Source organism: Cajanus cajan, chromosome 2 (assembly GCF_000230855.2).
Source record: "Cajanus cajan strain Asha chromosome 2, NIPB_CcT2T_4, whole genome shotgun sequence".
In the NCBI taxonomy this organism is placed as follows: Eukaryota; Viridiplantae; Streptophyta; class Magnoliopsida; order Fabales; family Fabaceae; genus Cajanus; species Cajanus cajan.
This window is the reverse complement of record NC_138518.1, coordinates 58,083,809-58,105,527: the sequence shown is the minus strand read 5'-3', so window position 1 is coordinate 58,105,527 and position 21,719 is coordinate 58,083,809. Positions and strand designations below refer to the sequence as shown.

General features: G+C 33.2%; 2 protein-coding genes across 3 annotated transcripts; one reads left to right on the top strand and one right to left on the bottom strand.

Moving 5' to 3' along the window:
* Positions 1-11,275: 11,275 nt before the first annotated feature.
* Positions 11,276-12,761, bottom strand: LOC145955075 (disease resistance protein RPM1-like). The gene is made up of 2 exons (XM_083069778.1): positions 12,538-12,761; positions 11,276-12,431 (listed from the first exon to the last, which is right to left on the bottom strand). Exons 1-2 carry the CDS (start codon positions 12,759-12,761, stop codon positions 11,276-11,278), a joined length of 1,380 nt encoding a protein of 459 aa, XP_082925904.1.
* A 321-nt stretch (positions 12,762-13,082) lies between these two features.
* On the top strand, positions 13,083-21,288 carry LOC145954406 (uncharacterized). 2 transcript variants are annotated; one of them, XM_083068520.1, is made up of 3 exons: positions 13,083-13,435; positions 14,971-16,003; positions 20,995-21,288. In XM_083068520.1, the coding sequence occupies exons 2-3, from the start codon at positions 14,974-14,976 to the stop codon at positions 21,030-21,032; spliced, it is 1,068 nt and encodes a 355-aa protein (XP_082924646.1). In that variant the 5' UTR covers positions 13,083-13,435; positions 14,971-14,973; the 3' UTR covers positions 21,033-21,288. The 2 variants fall into 2 exon arrangements, 1 of the variants encoding a protein (XP_082924646.1); XR_014431618.1 differs by lacking the exons at positions 13,083-13,435; positions 14,971-16,003 and adding an exon at positions 19,566-19,953.
* Positions 21,289-21,719: the final 431 nt, after the last annotated feature.

Sequence of the window (21,719 nt, the reverse complement as noted above, 5' to 3'; positions counted from 1 at the left end):
ATCTAATGTTATTGAATTCTTTAAGATCATTCCAAATAAATTTCTTGCATTTAAAAATTCCAAGGAGTCTAACTCAATAAATAATTCTTTTATTTATCAAATTAGAAACCTTACATTAAGTTTAAGAACTTGTAACAACTTCAAATCTATTTCTATTCTTTAGAGTTGTTAGGTGATTTGATTCAAAATTAGATTTAGAAAATATTTTTCAACCAAAATTCAAATCAAAGATCAAAGATGAGTAATCAAGTCACTTTAGCATAAAGAATGGAATCAGAATCAAAATAACTAACACTGAATAATAGATTATCATATATATAAATCAAAAGGAGTACATGAGAGTTTGATAAATTGTTGAACCCCAACCCTTTTGAAACAACTTAACCCTTTGGAAATGGCTCAGTCCTTTTCCAAACACCCAACTAGATTGGAGTTTTTTGAGACTTTGGACCTTCATTAAATTCTACAAGACATAAAACAAGAGTTTAAGTAAAATTTTCATCAACTCTTTATAAACTAACTAATTTATACAACTCTTTCGAATTTCATAATAGTTTAGGGGTAAAACACAGATTTCTTTCAAAACTAGTTAAATAAGTGTCAAAAGAGTTAAGTTATTTAAGTAAAATTGACACTTATCAGGAGCATGAAGAACCATATTAAACACTACAATTACCACCTATTAATTCCAATGTTTGTAATAAGTACAACTTAAATAACTTTTATAGTATATTATTAATTTTAAATTATATATTTGATAATATATATATATATATATATATGCAAATATTACATGTATTATTTTGTGATACCAATTACAAGTATATTAATATATATATATATATACACACATATTATTTATATTTTTATTTTTTTTATTAATTTTTATAGTTTAACAGATAACTTTTTCATGTATTTCTTTATACAAAATAAAAATAAAGATAATTTTAAATAAGATGAAAATTAAAATTAAGATGCAATATGAATTTATTAAAATTTATAAGTATAAAATATATATAGCATGAATTTTTTTAAAACAATTAATAGAAACTAAGTGATGCGAATCAATTAGTAATTTATCAATTAGGCCTCTGATTCATTGATCCAGTAACCTAATCGATTTGATGACCAATTTAGCTTTTAAAATTATGCTTATTACTCATTAGTCATATAACGACAATGCATTGGTGGAGGATTCCATTTTGGAATAATCGTATCTCGGTTTGGTGGAGGTGTGATTGTTATCAGTTTCACTCTGCATAATTAGAAAACAGTTGCATTTTTTAATTATTGAAAAGAATAAGGATCAAGAATCAAAAGGAGGACATGAGAATTTGATAAATTGTTGAACCCTAACCCTTTTGAAACGACTTAACCCTTTGGAAATGGCTCGGTCCTTTTTCAAACACCCAACCAGATTGGAGTTTTTTGAGACTTTGGACTTTCATTAGATTCTACAAGACATAATTAATTTTAATAAATTAATTTATCCATTGGAATCACATAAAGATTTTCAAACAATTTCCGACGGATATATCTATAAAAAATTTCTGACGGATTTTTTTTTCCGATACCCCTTTTTCCAAGAGATGCAAATCCCTTTTTTTCGATGCATTTTTCTTGTAGTGTTAAGAACAAAATCAAAATCATTGATATTGAATAATAAATCATTATATGTATATGAATCAAAAGGAATACATAAGAGTTTGATGATAGATCAACTCCTCATGATGAAGAAATTAAATCAATCTATAAACTATAGAGAACGAGGTGTAGAAAAAGAAAGGAAACCTTTAGAAGCCCCATTCCTAGCGGGCTCTTGGACCTCGAAATCTTTCTTCAACTCTTTTGTTTTATTCTCTCTATTCCCCCTGTCCTTATATGTGTTGAAAATTAAAACAGAGCATGGAAGAGAGAGAGGGAACCACTCAACCCCTTGGAATTGGTTGAACGATTTGGAGAATTCTTCATTGTGAAGTAACTCCAAGGGCTAAGCCGTTTTGAAACTATTGAGCACTTGGGCCTCTATGTCTGAAATGCACCCCTGGGACCAAACCACAAATCACTAGTTCAAAACAAGGTTACTACGTCACCCCTTTTACGTCGGAAATACTAAAATTCGACGTAAAAAAACGGTGGCATTTTTGTAATTTTCGCAAACTTTTTTACGTCAGACCTATTAGGGTCTGACGTAAAAACTCAAATCTACGTCGGAGGTATGTTTTGTCCGACGTAGATTTGACATTTTACGTCGGACCCTATCAGGTCCGACGTAAAAAAGTTCGCGAAATTGAATAAGAGAGTGCGAGGCACACCGCGCGCATTCACTCTTCATCACTTTTCATTTTTTTCTCTGTAAACCCTCTCCTTCTCCTTTATTACTGAATCGTTTTTTGTCTTTTGCAGAGGGGTGAACTCTTTGTTACTCATTCGCATACTGTTGCAACTCATTAGGTATGAATCAAGGTTTCATTAACACTTTTCTACTTCGCATTGCTATTGTGGCTATCTGTTTTATTCGATTTTTTGGTTGTTCTATTTGTATAGGTCGTTGGCGTTTTCTTTTGGGTTGTTCTAAAAAGCAGAACAGTTTGTTCTGCTTGCAGAATGGCCTGTTCTGCTTGCAGAACGGCTCGTTCTCCAAGCAGAACGGGCCGTTCTGCTTGCATTCATATGTTTTTTTTTGTTTTTTTTACTACTTTTTATGTTGGATTTGGTAATGTCCGACGTAAATTAATTTACGTCGATTTGATAGGTCCGACGTAAATTTACGTCTCTCGCTTTTACGTCGGTATTTTTTCTGACGTAAAATGCTCAAAATATCCGACGTTGAATACCTCTTTTGTACTAGTGAATGACTGAGCTATTTGGTTCCCCTGCTCCACTGATGCTTGAAGCCATGAAAGCGCTCAACTCTTTTCAAAGAGCTGAGCTGTTTGGCTCCTAAATTCTCCAAACTTTTAACTTCCAGGACCTGCAAAAAAAGGAACAACACAACTCTAATAAAAATCATTAACTCTCAACAAAATAACTTAATCACTGTACAATAACTGTTACTACTAAGATGAATAAAAATAGGGGATAAGTTGAAGATTTTCTATTAAAATCATGATGAATAAGTGTTAACTTAAACATGAAATTAAAGTAAAATCCACACTTATCAACATGTTGGATCATCCAATGCTCTTATCCTCAATTGGGAGCAATGCTCTGCTCCAATTCAGCTGGCATATCCAATCTTCAAGTTTTGTTAAGTGTTGAATCCCAGAGGGTACGTTTGAGTTTTCTCAAAGAATGTAGTACTCCTTAATTTATCAATAAAGATGGAATTCAAGTTATACAATCCATTGGGTTCTATTGAGCACTGATGGGTAGATACCTGCAGGCCTAGGTGAGGTAGTTTTCTCATGGTAAGTATGAATGAAAATTAGATGTTGTCCACTCTCCAACTTTTCTTCCTATCTTGAATCCACCAACTGGTACAAGATATGTAGAAAATATAATCATAACTTACAAAGAACCTTGCTACTAACACTACAAGAAAAGTGCTGATTTCCGACGGAAATTTCTGACGGAAATAGGTAAATTTTCGACGGATTTTGCTTTTTTCGACGGATTTCAATCCGTCAGAAAAAGTGGCGTCGGAAAAAAAAAATCCGTCGAAAATTGCTGTCAAATTTTCTGACGGAAAATTCCGTCGGAAATTATAATTTTAATAAATTTATTAATGTAACAACTCTCATATTTGGCCTCTCAAGGGTTCTATTTCACTGTTTAGCGTGTTTTATTCTTATTGAGCGGAATAACTTTACCAAGAGTTATTTTGTAAGTTATCTTAAATCAAACATATAAAATTCAAATAATGTATTTATCCATGTTTTATTTTTTAATTATCAACCATTAATAAAATACTAACTTAAAATCTTATCTAATTATATCATAATATTTTCATATCAAATTTAAAACCAGTTCTTACATTTTTGACAAATATAAATTTGTCTGAAATATACTATCAATAATATAACTTTTCTTACAAAAATTTTCTCATCAAAAATATAAATTTTTCGACAGATTTAATTTTGTTTTATAAAAAATCATCTTCGATTAATATAACATTTTGTATATATGATTTAAGAGTAAAAGATTTTCAATTTAACGGTTGAATTTACAAAATTCACATTTAATATAAAGTTATTGAGCGGTGTAACACTTAGTAAAATTTATAGCATTGTAATTATAGCTCCCCTCATGTATATATATATATATATATATATATATATATATATATATATATATATGTGTGTGTGTGTGTGTGTGTGTGTGTGTGTCTATATATATATATGATTTAAGAGTAAAAAATTTTCAATTTAACGGTTGAATTTACAAAATTCACATTTAATATAAAGTTATTGAGCGGTGTCACACTTAGTAAAATTTATACCATTGTAATTATAACCCCCCTCATATATATATATATATATATATATATATATATATATATATATATATATATATATATTAAATGCGACTTTTACAATGTATTACACCGCTCAATAACTTTATATTAAATGTGAATTTGGTAAATCCAACTGTTAGATTGAAAGTTCATATCTCTTATAGATTATATATACAAAACTTTATATTAATCCAAGATGATTTGATACTTCATTTTTATAAAACAAAATTGATGTAATATATTCATTTCAAAATACACTAAAATATGAATACTTGGATTATCTTCCAGTTGTTGTTCAATTTTAACAAAATTTGATATATACGTATAAAGTGATATGAACTTTCAATTTAACGGTTGGATTTACAAAATTCACATTTAATATAAAGTTATAGAGCGGCATAATACTTAGTAAAAGTTACACCGGTATAATTATAACCCCTTATATTATATATATATATATATATATATATATATATATATACACACACATACATATATATACAGCGACAGCTGCACGTTTGGAATAGTGAGGCACTTGCCCTCACTACTATTTGACATATACATAATTTTTTATCTAAAAAATAATATATTTTAAAAAATAAAAAATATTCTAATAAAATAAATATATAGATTCAGAAAAAATGTTTATTTATTTGATATCTGTCAAATTTTTGAAGGAAATTAATTCTCATGTGATAAAAAAAATTTCTTAATAATGAATTAATTTTTAAAAAAATTTTAATTATAATATATATATGTATATATATATATGTCTTAATATTCACATATATAATGTAATATATTAAAACAAATAATTTTTTGATAAAATAAAATTTATAGCATGCATGTTTTTCTTTTGTGTTTTTTATTTATTGTATACGTTGATTGAAAAAATCAAAATCGTAAAATTGTATACATTGATTAAAAAAATCAAAATAAGAAAAATCATAAGATTTATATTCCATTTAGAATTGTTATTATAAGATATATTTTAAAATACATTATCATCTAAAAATATATATTAGATATTAAAAACATATTTATATCATAAATAAATTAAACTTTATTTTTATAAATTTAACATATAGATTTTTATATTTTTAATAGTGTTAAATTATTATAAAATAAGTCTATATGATTGTAGTTCTACCCAAATATTTAAAAATTATCTATGATAGATAAATAAGTCACACTTAAAATATATATTTTTAAAGAAAGTTAGGTTCAAACCAAGTAAATTATAATAAAATATAGTATAACCTAATTTATTTTCATCTTTAATACTAATCGTAGATATAAAAAACTTGTAATAAATAATTATAATATATATTTATACCTTTAAAAGATATATAAAATTTTTAATACTACAAATATATATAAGAAATTAAAAATAATAAATTAAAAATAAGAAATTAAAAATATAAATTAAAAATAAGATTTCCGACAAAAAATTCCGTCAGAAATTTTCTCAGAAATTTCCGACGGAAAATTCTGTCGGAAATTTCCGACGGAAAATTTCTGACGGAAAATTCTGTCGGAAATTTCTGATGAAAATATAAATCCGTCAGAAATTTCCGACTTTTCCGTTGGAAATTTACATTTTTCTTGTAGTGTAATTTTGTTAATGCCAGAAATAATGTGACTTAATTGGTAACAAATGAATGAGATCTTATATATATGAGCCTATTTGAATAAACATCTCCTAAAACACATTTAGGAGGAAAAAAATGGAAGGAAAAATAAATAAGTTTTTGATAAACTAAAACTAACTTATGCACAAATTAAAAGTAAGTCTTTAGAGAAATTAATGAGAGAATTCCTTCAAATTAATTTATACATAAGCTAATTTTAATTTTTTGAAAAATTTATTTTATTTTATCTTTTTCTTTTTCTCCGGGAAGTGTTATCAGAGAAATTTATACAAACAAATCCATAGTAACACCAACAAATAAGCTGAAAAAAAAAAGAGGAAGGAAGCTATTGTAAGAATTTACTTGCCTCTTTAGTCGGTCTCTGTGCTTGCACCTAATGTGAATGGCTTGGTCCCATCCTTGAAGAATCTAAACACAACTCTACCTTATCTTTACGAGTTCAAGCATTTTTAATATCCTATCTAAGCTGTAGCATATAAAGAAAAAAAAAAGTGAGGATTCATTTTCCTATATTTTCAACAGATCGAGTTGCAAAAGACAACAAAAATTATTGAGACTTTGCAAAATGCTTTTCCAGAGAGCTCATTTATGTAGGATCAATCCCATCCAATACAAGTTTTGTTGGGATTCAAACAAGTCCCACATCGATAAAATAATACAAGAAATAACAACTTATATAATACAAACATACTTCAATGATTGAGAGGCCTTTTGGGTGATGACCAAAAGCAAAACCGTGAGGGTTAAGGCCCAAAGCGGACAATATCTCATCATTGTGGAGTATGTTTGTAATAAAATTATAAAAAATAACACTCATAAAATATCCTCTCAGACAAATACCATAAAAATAACCCCATCAGTGGTATCAGAGCTGCAGGTGTGACACCCTCTACCCCATTATTAATATACAACAAATGTAACAATAAAATATTACTTTTCTTCTTTTTGGGTAAATAAAATCTTTCATAGTTGACAAATATTTCAAATATCACAAGGTAGAAGATTCATAAATCATAACTCCAGTGTAGAAATTATAAAAGAAAAGAAGTTAAGATTTTCAATACAATTTAGTGAAAAACAAGAAATCATATATATACAAATGATAATAAAGGAAATATATATAAATTAACTCCAGTAAAGGTGGCAGTGCCTCCTAGTTAGGAATCAATTTATATTTTCCAAATCATGTAGTAATAAAATATAACAAAGATATTCATTCTGGTCTTTTATCAAGAACGTTCAAATTACAAATCTTAACATACAATTTCCTTGAATAATAAACTTTATCTACGATATCTCTTCGTTAGAAATTACAAAAGAAGAGAAACTAAAGTTATAAAAACAATAACATATTAAACTAAAATAACTATGCCCTGATGTTACATCCTATCAGAGCATGCCCAATTGAAGCCTTTAAGCCTCATCACCAACATCCTCATGATGCTGATCATCTGCAACACAATTTAAAACATATACAAAAACAACAAGGGAGTGAGAAACATCTCACTCAGTTTTCAGGTGCAGAAATAAAGGTTAAATAGCACCCACACACACACAACAAATATAAGTCACATGTAAACAATACACATACATCATCAATATTACAAATACATTCATTTATCATGCAATGATGTCATGGACTCATCTCATAAATGCATGCATGTGGCGCCATAAGGAAGTTTCACATATCATCACTGGTGACCCTAAGGCACACCTGCACAACTGTCGGTGACCCTAAGGTACACCTGGTTAGCATATCATCAACTGTCGGTGACCCTAAGGTACACCTGGTTAGCATATCATCAACTGTCGGTGACCCTAAGGTACACCTGGTTAGCATATCATCAACTGTCGGTGACCCTAAGGTACACCTAGTTAGCATATCATCAACTGTCGGTGACCCTAAGGTACACCTTGTTAGCAAGTTACATCACTGGTATGCGGCCTCAGCGGCACACATGGAATAAGATATGCATATGATGCATGTCATACATTCATTATTTCATGAACTCAACATTTAACTTATTACAGAATTTCATTTAGTACATCATGTCCTCATTTGTCATAGTCTCATAATCATAGTTTGTCTCAATAGTCAATTCTTAGGTCTCATGTCATTTGTCCATATTTCACATGGTCATGTCATCAATACTCCTCATAAGGTCCGCATAGGTATTCACAGAGATTCAGAGAGCATTCTTATTCATATTAAAACTCATGTATTATTAACATTAATTTCATATTCATTTATTACTTCAACAAAGAAAAAGGTAGAGTAAATAGAAAATCAGACAGAACAACGGCACTTTCAACAAAAACAAAGTAGAATAAATAGAAAATCGGACAGAACAACGGCACCTTCAACAAAAAGCAAAGTAGAATAAATAGGAAATTGGACAGAACAACGGCACCTTCAACAAAAAGCAAAGTAGAGTAAATAGAAATTTATACAGAACAACGGCACCTTCAACAAAAAGCAAAGTAGAGTAAATAGAAATTTAGACAGAACAACGGCAAGGGATTGAGGGCCAATCCGACAAACAACTATCCAACAATTATCCCCACACCCCTGAGCGAGGTTCTCACTCCCCCCCTTACCTGGATAGGCGGAGTTGGAACTTGGGCAGGGTCTCCTCCTCTGGATCCCCTTTTTCTTCCCTCTCTTTCTTTCTTTCTTTCTCTCTCTCTCTCTCTCTCTCCTCTTTCTCTCTCTAAGATTACCACTTCTTGCTCAATATAAATTTTTCACCCCCCCTTGGCCCTATTTATAGGCCTCCTGGCGCAACCGGAACGGCCCGTACTGATTTCGGAACGGCCCGTTCCGGATCCTTCAAACGTGGGCAAATTTCTCAACTGGAACGGCCCGTTCCAAAATCGGAACGCCCGTTTCCAAAAAGCAGAACGGCCCGTTCTGAAACCAGAACGGCCCGTTTTCAATCTCAGCAAAACGCCTCGTACTGCTTCGAGAAAGGCCCGTTCTCCATACCAGAACAGCCCGTTCCAGGCCCGTTCTGGGTCTTTAAAAACAAGCATATTCCTTCTTTTGGAACGGCCCGTTCTGCATTTGGAACGGCCCGTTCCGAAACCCAGAAATACCCTTGTCCCTTTATTAAAATTACGAAAATGCCATCAATAATTACGAAAATGCCATTATTAATAAAAATATCCTTTTAAGGAATTGGGGTGTTACAGCAGGTTGGATTGGGTGACAACCAATAACCCTATAACCCCTCATAACTCATAAAATATAATGTGCCATATAAAGACAGATTCTGCTGCATGAAAGGTTAGGTCCCTTGTTTGAGAGGAGGATTGTTGGGATTCAAACAAGTCCCACATCGATAAAATAATACAAGAAATAACAACTTATATAATACAAACATACTTCAATGATTGAGAGGCCTTTTGGGTAATGACCAAAAGTAAAACCGTGAGGGCTAAGGCCCAAAGCGGAAAATATCTCATCATTGTGGAGTATGTTTGTGTAATAACCTTATAAAAATAATTCATAAAATATCCTCTCAGACAAATACCATAAAAATAACCCCATCAAATTTATACTAAAACCTTCAGATATTATTTCTTTATTTCTTCACAGCTAGTCAAACACCATGGGGTTACACTAATTATATGTAAAGTCCAAGAGTCCTTAAGGGTGACCCCTGCCTGATTAAGCTAGAAATACATTTACCCACCAAGTCCAAACTAGATATATTACACCCATTATATTTGGACTGGCTATTATAAATATTGCATCTTACTTGAGTTTTATCCATTATATTTACTATCAATCTATCATCAATACAATAACACCAAGTAGAACGAAGAAAAACACAACAAAAAAGTGGGAATTTATAAAACAGAGAATTCATGACCCTTATCAACATGGAAATAAAAAATTCAATCCTGTTGAACTTAATTAAACCCACTACCTAGCAATTCAGAGCAAAATATATATATATTTTTTTTTTTGAACAGCAAAAAAATTTATTAATCTAGTACAAGGGGTATCATAAACCCGTTTACAACAGGAGAAGACATAGAAAACATAAATTGAACACGTAAATTTATTTGCCATCTCCTCCTTCATACCCTAGGACAAATGCAAAGACCAGGGTTGCTACACTATTGTGAGAATGTGAATCGAAAATTCTTCTTAAAACTTGACAACCACGACCAAGAGGTAAAGAGAATGTCCTTGATAATTTTGTCTAGATCAAAGCCTCTATGTTCAAAGACACATAGATTTCTGTGCCTCTATATTAGAACAAGAATAATAATGAAGAGGCTATTTTTAACAAATAACGGCAACTATTGTTGTTGAAGCCTTGTACGTACCAACACCATATAATATCTTAATACTTATTAGAGGATTTTATCCCTAACTTGTAGTGATGTAGAGAAAGAAAAATAAAGCATAAACTAGAAGAAAATCAAGAAAAAGGGAGGCAAAAGTAAAGAAATCATTTTAGGAATTGCAAATATACCATTTATTTGCAAGGTTGGACGCTTTATAATGACTCCACATCTCAGCAATTTTGCAGAGACTTTTAATCAAAACCACTGAATTTGTACCAGACGATCCAGCACTTTTTTTTCCACATTCATAAATTCCTTCCTCAATATCATCTGGCAGGAACCAAATACTGACAACTCTACGTTTCTCTAACCCTAGAATGCCTGGTAATCCCTTGAGTTCGGGTAAGTTCGATAACTCAAGTGTTTCCAAAGAAAGAAGTGTTCCCCTATAGAAATTGATCCAAGACAAATCATCCATAAAATCAACTTGCAGTTTCTTTAGTTTCCGAAACCCTCCTTCTTCAAAATGCAAATCTTAACCTTGATAAGCATTGTCACTAATGTTGAGGAACAACAAATTTGGCATATCTTTTAGTGATTCCAATGGATCATTAGTTAAAAAGGAGCCTGCCAAGGACAGTTTCACAAGATTTTGGAGCTTTGGAATCCAATTTGGAAACTTCTCTAACTTGCCACTCAAGCAAAGATTCTTAAGTGTAGGCTGGGGTGACACATAGGGCAAGTCAATCACTTCATTCATCTCCATTATTTCGATACGTAGTTTCTCCAAGGAGTGCATCTCATTCATCGAAGAACATAAAGTGGCTCCGTGTTTTCTGCTAAAATAATTTAAGCATAGATCCTTTAATTACTTTAGCTTTCCTAGCTCACGAATCACAACTCCATCAGAATCTATTTTCATTGTACATATCTGTTCGAGGGATGTCAGGCCTCCAAGACCATGCTTTACTGCTTCAAAGGAACATTTTCGGCTAACTCGAAGATGACGAAGCTTTCTAAGCCTTGTAATCTCTTCCAGCATCTCAAACGCTGCTACTGCTTTCACATCCAAGGTCTCCAAGTTTTGGAGCTTACCAATGGATTTTGGTAGACTTTGTATTTTTGTATGTCCCAAGCTTAAATACTTCAAGTTGATTAAATTCCCCAAATCTTCCGGAACATAATGTAATGGAGCATGATCAAAATTGAGTACCTTCAATGACATGTATTTAGTAGGGATTATCCTTACCAAGTTTTCAGATAACTCTTTAAGAGGGATCAATAAAATTGACCTAATGTATGAGCTTTCAATACTTCCAAGTAAATCATCAGAATTTGTTGCAATTGTCAGGCGTTGAACGATCCCACTTGAAACGGAATCGTCATGCTCACCAATATACCGACCAAATCCTGTATCGTTGATTTTTCTAAGGATCATCTCATATAATAAGTCATGAACACTACATCGTTTAGGTTTACCATCAATGGTAAATGAAAATACTTGCACCAAACTTCTAAAGATCAATTCTAATAAATATTGTTGTGCAACTTCTTCCAATGTTTTCCCCCTTTCAGATTTGACAAACCCTTCGGCTATCCACTGCCTAATAAGTTTATCGGACTCAATTTCATAGTCCTCAGGATACATTCCAAAATACAATAAACATGATATGAGACTATTAGGCAAATCATCATAACTTAAACTTAAAATTTTTTCTATACTAAAGTCGGAATTCTTCTCCAATGCCAAACTTAGATTTTGACTTAACAGTCCCCATTCAAGTGTATTTTTCTCTTTTTGTGACAAAAGACCACTGATAGCTACAATTGCTAGAGGTAAACCTTTACACTTTCTAACAATTTCAAGAGAAATATCTTTAAGTTCTTCTGGACAACGTCCATCAGATCCATACTCAAATGCCTTCTTACAAAACAATCTCAACGATTCTTTTTCACTTAAAGGTTCTAGCTTATGCACTTGAATGAACGAAGATTTCTTACAAAACTCTGCAACCTCTTCGTTTCTGGTTGTGATTAATATTCTACTTCCTTTTTTTATTATCAATTAGGGCAAAGTCAATCTCATCCCAAAAATATTTATTCCATACGTCATCAAAAAAGATAACATACCTTTTACGTCGCAAGTGGCCTCTCACTTTATCTATCAAGGACATTCGATCCATTGAAGAAACATTCATTTTTTCTTTCCCAAACTTTTGCAACATATTCCTCAGAAGATCTTCTACAGTGTAGGATTGAGACGCTGTGATCCAAGCATGACATTTGAAGCTTTCAAAGACCTCCTTGTCGTCAAAAACCAGCTTGGCAAAAGTGGTTTTTCCCCGTCCTCCCATTCCTACCACAGAGATGACGGTGCGCTCTAATCGTCCATTTATCAACCAATCTTTCAATTTATGTTTAGGCTTGCCAAAGCCCACAACCTCAGCTTCCTCAGTGTAATATCCCAAAATTTTATTCAAATGAAAAGAGTTATTTATTATGTGAATAAGTATTTTATTCCCGTATTTTACTATTTACGTATACGTATTTTACTATTTACGTATACGTATTTTACTATTTATGTATACATATTTTTACTATTTACATATACGTATTTTACTATTCACGTATACGTATATGTGAACAGTAAATGGCTGCTAAGGAAACCGAGGGAAGCAAGTTTCAATTTTTTAATTAATTTTAATATTTTAATGAATAGTGCATAGTAACTTATAATATTATTTTAATGAATAGTGCATAGTGCATAGTAACTTCAAAATTTCTATAAATAGGGGCCTAAGGTTTTGAAAATTTAGAATTCTAGAGAGAAGGAAATTCTGGAGAAATAGAGAGAGAAAGTAAGAGAGAGAAGGAGAAAGAAAAGGAGGTTCTGCTCCAGTGCCGTGTTTAAAGAGAAAGAGGAAGAGATTCTGCCCTAATTCCGATTCCTTTTTAAGGAAAGAGAAGAGGAGATTCTGCCCAAGTTTTTAGAGAGTTATTGCGCTAGTTCCAACTCCTACTTATCCAGGTAAGGGGGGAGTGGGAAACCTTGCTTGGGGGTGTGGGAATAATTGTTAAATAGTTTGTTTGTTGGATTGGCTCCCAATCTCTTGCTTGTTATTTATTTCTTTGAATATGTATTATTGATGTGATTTGTTTTATATCCTATTTATTTACATATTAGAATCTATTAATCTATTATTTGAATGGAAGGCTAAGCCTCCTAAGTATTTATAAATTTGTAATCTGTTATTTAAATGGAAGGCTGAGCCTCCTTATTATCTTATATTACCTTTTAAGCTTCCTACTTTACTTAAAAGATCTTAATATATTATTATTAATAAATATGTAATTGATGTTAAAAAAGAATAAGTTTTAGAATAAAAATACCTATGCGAACTTATGAAGATCTTATTATGACTTGAGTATATGAAGTATATATGAGACCTATGCGGACCTATGAGGATATGACTGTATGAAATATGTACTCATGACTTGTGACCTACGATCCATGAATGGACTGTTGAACTGTTGAACTATTGGACCGTTGGACTATTGGACCGTTGGACTATTGGACTGTTGGACTATTGGACTATTAAAGTTGGATTAATAAAATAAATCATAATTATGAAATATGAATCTTATATGTGTAATATGCTAAATGTTGAGTCTATGAATGTATGACATGCATCATATGCATATATTATTCCAGGTGTGCCGCTGAGGCCGCATACCAGTGATGCTAACAAGGTGTATGATCACCAGTGATAGGTGTGCCTTCGGGACACCAGTGATGTAACATGCTAACGAGGTGTATGAACACCAGTGATAGGTGTACCTTTGGGTCACCAGTGATAAATTCTGAAACTTCCGTATGGCGCCACATGCATACATTAGTGAGTCAAGTCAAGAAAATCATTATACATAAGCATATATGTGAGATTGATTATATATGTGAATTATATTGCGTGTGTGTGTGCTATTTAACTTTTATTTCTATACCTGCAACTAAGTGAGAAGTTTCTCACTCCTCTTGTTATTCTTGTATATGTTTATATTTATGTTGCAAGTAATCTTAATCATGAGGATGTTGGTAATGAAGTCTAGAGGCTTAAGTGGGCATGCTCTGATAGGATGTGACATCGGGCTTAGCTAGGCTTCTTTCTGGGATAATAATGTTTTACTTTCTTTCTTTTGAAATTTAAATATATTTGTATGATACAAAAAAATTATAAATTGATTCCTAACTAGGAGGCACTGCCACCTTTACTGGGATTAATTTATAATCTTTGTTTTATTATGACTTCTTGAGTTTGGTATAAATGTTAATTACGAATGTGCATCTTCTACCTTATGATATTTATTATTTTATATCACTCTAATATACTTTTTAAATATAGTTAATGCTTATTAAGTAATTATGTTGGGGTAGAGGGTGTCACTTTTAGTGGTATCAGAGCAGGTCGATTCTATCGGCCGTGAGTTATGTGTCTACTATGTTTATTGATTGTAAATATATTATGTTATAGTTGTCTGTGTTTATTAAAAGTTCTATATATCCAGATTATGGCTGGTAGAAATGATCGTGCGATTGCTGATGCTCTCCAAGCATTAGCCCAAGCAATGAACAACAACAATATGGCTGAAGTTGTTCCTAACTGGTTGGAGCAATTTCAGAAGAATAACCCGCCGACCTTTAAAGGAGGATATGACCCAGATGTTGCAATAAATTGGCTAATGGAGATCGAAAAGATCTTCAATGCTATGGATTGTCCTTTTCCTCAGAAAGTGAGGTTGGCTACCTTTATGTTTACTGCTGATGCCCATTTTTGGTGGGAAGGAGCACTTCAAAGGATAATAGATGGAGGAATGCAATTAAATTGGGAAAACTTCAAAAGAGTTTTTCTTGAGAAATATTTCCCGGATGATGTGAGAAGCCAGAAGGAAGCTGAATTTCTCGAGTTAAAGCAAGGAAATGATACGGTGGCACACTATGCTGAAAAATTTGATGCCTTGGTCCGTTATTGTACCCATTATCATGGTGAGGGTGGCGAACGGGCTAAATGTATTAAATTTGTGAATGGCCTTCGTCCTGAGATAAAAACCGCAATTAATTATCAAGAGATTTATCACTACCCAACGCTTGTCAACAAGAGTAGAATCTATGACCGTGATAATCGTGCACGTTCTGTCTTTTACAAGGGAGTTGGAGGTCCTATTCGTGCAGTGAATTCAAATACTTCTGGTAAGAGTAAGCCTTATTCTGCTTCTACCAGATCTCAGGGAAATATGGCTGCTGCCAATAGAACTAAATCGTCCACTGTGAACACTACTGGTAGTGTTGGAGGGTCTGTGTCTATTTCTTCAGGAAGATGTGGAAAGTGTGGACGGATCGGTCATATTAAATCAGAGTGTCGTGACAAGGAGGTTACTTGCTTCAACTGCAATGGTAAAGGACACATCAGTACTCAATGTCCTGAACCACCAAGAACACGTGTCATTGGATCAGGATCGCAAACCGAACGACCAAAGACTATAGGGAGAGTATTTGCTCTTAGTGGTGTTGAAGCTGCTCGGTCAGAAAATTTGATACAAGGTACTTGTTTCATAGCTGAGACTCCTTTTGTTGTACTATTTGATTCTGGTGCAACTCATTCCTTTATTTCCATCTCTTGTGTCCAAAAACTGAAATTGCCTGTGTCTTTGTTAAATTTTGATTTAGTTGTTGAAACCCCTACTAATGGTCCTGTAACTACATCCCTAGTGTGTTTAAAATGCCCTTTGACAATTTCTGAAAAACAGTTTCTAATTGACTTAATCTGTCTGCCTCTTAGTCAATTAGATGTAATCCTTGGTATGGATTGGCTATCTTCTCACCATGTTCTTTTAAATTGCTTTGATAAATCCATTTTATTTGGTGAATGTAAGAGTACGGAATTTCTTAGTGCTTCTAACATTAAAACTTGTTTAAAGGAAAATGAAAGGGTATACATGATCTTATCTTCATTAACAGTTGAGACTGAGAGTAAGCTAGATGAGATTCCCTTAGTGAGAGAATTTCCTGAAGTATTTCCTAAGGATGTGTCTAGTTTACCACCCGAGAGAGAGATTGAGTTCAGTATAAACTTAGTGCCAGGTACCGCACCCATATCTATAGCACCCTATAGGATGTCTCCTAAAGAGTTAGTTGAGCTTAAGAAACAAATAGAGGAACTACAAGAGAAACAATTCATTAGGCCTAGTGTTTCACCTTGGGGAGCGCCTGTTTTATTGGTCAAAAAGAAAGATGGAAGTATGAGATTGTGTGTAGATTATAGACAATTGAATAAGGTGACCATTAAGAATAAGTATCCCTTGCCTAGAATAGATGATCTTATGGATCAACTAGTTGGAGCTTGTGTGTTTAGTAAGATAGATTTGAGATCAGGTTACCATCAAATCCGAGTGAAATCCGAGGATATCCCAAAGACTGCTTTTAGGACTCGTTATGGGCACTATGAGTATTTAGTGATGCCTTTTGGTGTGACTAATGCACCTAGTGTTTTCATGGACTACATGAATAGGATCTTTCACCCTTACTTGGATAGATTTGTAGTGGTCTTCATAGATGATATCCTAGTGTATTCTAAGAATAGGGAGGAGCATGCTGAGCACCTTAGGATCGTTCTTCAAACCCTTAAGGAGAAACAGTTGTATGCTAAATTGGCAAAATGTGAATTTTGGTTGGAGAGTGTAAATTTTCTAGGGCATGTGATATCCAAGGATGGGATAGCTGTAGATCCTTCTAAGGTAGAGGCGGTTCTTGAATGGAAAGCACCTAAGTCAGTTTTTGAGATTAGGAGTTTTCTAGGACTAGCTGGGTATTATAGGAGATTTATAGAGGGTTTTTCTAAATTAGCTTTACCTTTGACCAAATTGACTAGGAAAAACCAACCTTTTGTGTGGGACTCTAAGTGTGAAGAGAGTTTTCAAGAACTTAAGAGAAGACTAACTAGTGCCCCTGTGTTAGTATTACCTGACCCTAGCAAGACTTTTGAGGTATTTTGTGATGCTTCCAAATCAGGTTTAGGTGGAGTACTTATGCAGGAGAGAAGGGTAGTAGCCTATGCGTCTAGACAACTTAAAACCCATGAGCAAAACTATCCTACCCATGATCTCGAGTTAGCTGCAATAGTATTTGTGCTTAAGTTGTGGAGACACTACTTGTTTGGATCTAGATTTGAGGTGTTTAGTGATCATAAAAGCCTTAAGTACTTGTTTGACCAAAAAGAATTAAATATGAGACAGAGAAGATGGTTAGAGTTTCTTAAGGATTATGACTTTCAGTTGAACTATCACCCAGGCAAAGCTAATGTGGTAGCTGACGCTTTGAGTAGGAAATCCTTGAGAATTTCTTCTTTAATGATGAGGGAATTGCACATGATTGAGGAATTTAGGGATATGAGTTTAGGGTGTGAACTAACCTCTAAGAGTATTAGGTTGGGAACCTTGAAGGTGACTAATAACTTGATAGATGAAATTAGAAAAGGTCAGAAGGTAGATCCTTTCTTATTGAGTTAAGTTGAGAAGTTAAATCAAGGTGTGGAAAGTGAATTTAAAATTGGAATAGATGGAGTATTGAGGTTTAGAGATAGGTTGTGTATTCCTAGTGTGCCTGAACTTAAGAAAGCAATACTTGAAGAAGGACATAGGAGTAGCCTTAGTATTCATCCAGGAGCCACTAAGATGTACCAAGACCTTAAGAAGATGTTCTGGTGGCCTAAGATGAAAAAGGAAGTGGAGGAATTTGTGTATGCCTGCCTGGTATGTCAGAAAGCTAAGGTAGAACACCAAAAACCTTCAGGTTTCCTGCAACCTTTGGATGTGCCTGTGTGGAAATGGGATAGTATCTCTATGGATTTCGTAGTGGGGTTACCTAAAGCTGCGAAAAACTTAGATGCTATATGGGTCATTGTAGATAGATTGACTAAGTCTGCCCATTTTATTCCCATTAACATTAGATACTCTTTGGAGAGACTAACCAAGTTGTACATAAGTGAAATTGTGAGATTACATGGGGTTCCTACTAGTATAGTTTCTGACAGAGATCCTAGGTTTACTTCTAGATTTTGGGACAGTTTACATGAGGCTCTAGGCACTAAGCTTAGATTGAGTTCAGCCTACCATCCCCAAACAGATGGCCAAACCGAAAGAACTATTCAATCTTTGGAAGACTTGTTGAGAGCTTGCATCTTAGAACATGGGGGTAGTTGGGATAGTTTCCTACCTTTGATAGAGTTTACCTACAACAATAGCTACCATTCCAGTATTGGGATGGCACCTTATGAAGCTCTATATGGTAGGAGATGTAGAACACCTTTGTGTTGGGTAGAACCTGGAGAGAATGCTATCTTAGGACCTGAGATAGTTCAACAAACTACTGAACAAGTTAAGATGATCCAGGAGAGAATGAGAGCAGCTCAGAGTAGGCAGAAGAGTTACAGTGATAAGAGGAGAAGGGACCTTGAGTTTAATGAAGGTGATCATGTATTCCTTAAAGTTACTCCTTGGACAGGAGTGGGCAGAGCACTGAAGTCCCGTAAACTTACTCCACGTTTTATTGGTCCTTATCAAATCCTTAAAAGAATTGGTGAAGTAGCCTATCAAATTGCCTTACCCCCATCTCTTTCAAATCTTCATAATGTCTTTCATGTTTCCCAACTCAGAAAGTATGTCCATGATCCTTCCCATATCATTGAGTCCGACAACATTCAGTTGAAAGATAATCTTACCTATGAAACAGTTCCTTTAAGAATTGATGATACGAGGGTGAAACAACTAAGAGGAAAGGAAATTCCTTTGGTTAAGGTAGTTTGGGGAGGACATTTTGAAGAAAGTGCTACTTGGGAGTTAGAAAGCAAGATGCGTGAAGATTATCCTTTTCTATTTCAGGAAAATTTCGGGGACGAAATTTCTTAAAGGAGGGGAGAAATGTAATATCCCAAAATTTTATTCAAATGAAAAGAGTTATTTATTATGTGAATAAGTATTTTATTCCCGTATTTTACTATTTACGTATACGTATTTTACTATTTACGTATACGTATTTTACTATTTATGTATACATATTTTTACTATTTACATATACGTATTTTACTATTCACGTATATGTATATGTGAACAGTAAATGGCTGCTAAGGAAACCACGAGGGAAGCAAGTTTCAATTTTTTAATTAATTTTAATATTTTAATGAATAGTGCATAGTAACTTATAATATTATTTTAATGAATAGTGCATAGTGCATAGTAACTTCAAAATTTCTATAAATAGGGGCCTAAGGTTTTGAAAATTTAGAATTCTAGAGAGAAGGAAATTCTGGAGAAATAGAGAGAGAAAGTAAGAGAGAGAAGGAGAAAGAAAAGGAGGTTCTGCTCCAGTGCCGTGTTTAAAGAGAAAGAGGAAGAGATTCTGCCCTAATTCCGATTCCTTTTTAAGGAAAGAGAAGAGGAGATTCTGCCCAAGTTTTTAGAGAGTTATTGCGCTAGTTCCAACTCCTACTTATCCAGGTAAGGGGGGAGTGGGAAACCTTGCTTGGGGGTGTGGGAATAATTGTTAAATAGTTTGTTTGTTGGATTGGCTCCCAATCTCTTGCTTGTTATTTATTTCTTTGAATATGTATTATTGATGTGATTTGTTTTATATCCTATTTATTTACATATTAGAATCTATTAATCTATTATTTGAATGGAAGGCTAAGCCTCCTAAGTATTTATAAATTTGTAATCTGTTATTTAAATGGAAGGCTGAGCCTCCTTATTATCTTATATTACCTTTTAAGCTTCCTACTTTACTTAAAAGATCTTAATATATTATTATTAATAAATATGTAATTGATGTTAAAAAAGAATAAGTTTTAGAATAAAAATACCTATGCGAACTTATGAAGATCTTATTATGACTTGAGTATATGAAGTATATATGAGACCTATGCGGACCTATGAGGATATGACTGTATGAAATATGTACTCATGACTTGTGACCTACGATCCATGAATGGACTGTTGAACTGTTGAACTATTGGACCGTTGGACTATTGGACCGTTGGACTATTGGACTGTTGGACTATTGGACTATTAAAGTTGGATTAATAAAATAAATCATAATTATGAAATATGAATCTTATATGTGTAATATGCTAAATGTTGAGTCTATGAATGTATGACATGCATCATATGCATATATTATTCCAGGTGTGCCGCTGAGGCCGCATACCAGTGATGCTAACAAGGTGTATGATCACCAGTGATAGGTGTGCCTTCGGGACACCAGTGATGTAACATGCTAACGAGGTGTATGAACACCAGTGATAGGTGTACCTTTGGGTCACCAGTGATAAATTCTGAAACTTCCGTATGGCGCCACATGCATACATTAGTGAGTCAAGTCAAGAAAATCATTATACATAAGCATATATGTGAGATTGATTATATATGTGAATTATATTGCGTGTGTGTGTGCTATTTAACTTTTATTTCTATACCTGCAACTAAGTGAGAAGTTTCTCACTCCTCTTGTTATTCTTGTATATGTTTATATTTATGTTGCAGGTAATCTTAATCATGAGGATGTTGGTAATGAAGTCTAGAGGCTTAAGTGGGCATGCTCTGATAGGATGTGACATCGGGCTTAGCTAGGCTTCTTTCTGGGATAATAATGTTTTACTTTCTTTCTTTTGAAATTTAAATATATTTGTATGATACAAAAAAATTATAAATTGATTCCTAACTAGGAGGCACTGCCACCTTTACTGGGATTAATTTATAATCTTTGTTTTATTATGACTTCTTGAGTTTGGTATAAATGTTAATTACGAATGTGCATCTTCTACCTTATGATATTTATTATTTTATATCACTCTAATATACTTTTTAAATATAGTTAATGCTTATTAAGTAATTATGTTGGGGTAGAGGGTGTCACACTCAGTGTAAAGAGGAGCCATTCGAAGTTTTTGCCATGTGACATTTTGATTTCCTCTAGAACTGTTTGGTTTTTGTTCTAAAGGAAAATGGCTTTTGAAACCATTTCTTTCTTCACTAACAAGGGACTTAACTTTCTGAATCTTATATGCTACTAGAATGCGATGCATCAGAGTCTTGATGAAGTCAACAGCCTCACATGGTAAAGCTGCACATCCTGCAGGATCATCAGGTTGCTTTTCCTCACATATCATAAATTCATCGATGAGATCTTCCACACGAAAAGCTACTTCTCTCAGCCGCATCACCCTTTTCTTGATTCTATCACGTCTACCACCATCTTGTTCAGTTTC

Coding starts and splice junctions, on each gene's coding strand:
- LOC145955075 (XM_083069778.1), bottom strand. CDS start 12,761: ATGGGAGGACGGGGAAAAACCACTTTTGCCAAGCTGGTTTTTGACGAC. Junction 12,432..12,537: donor GGCCACTTGCGACGTAAAAG/GTATGTTATCTT, acceptor AATCACAACCAG/AAACGAAGAGGTTGCAGAGT.
- LOC145954406 (XM_083068520.1), top strand. CDS start 14,974: ATGGCTGGTAGAAATGATCGTGCGATTGCTGATGCTCTCCAAGCATTA. Junction 16,004..20,994: donor GTCAGAAAATTTGATACAAG/GTACTTGTTTCA, acceptor TTTATGTTGCAG/GTAATCTTAATCATGAGGAT.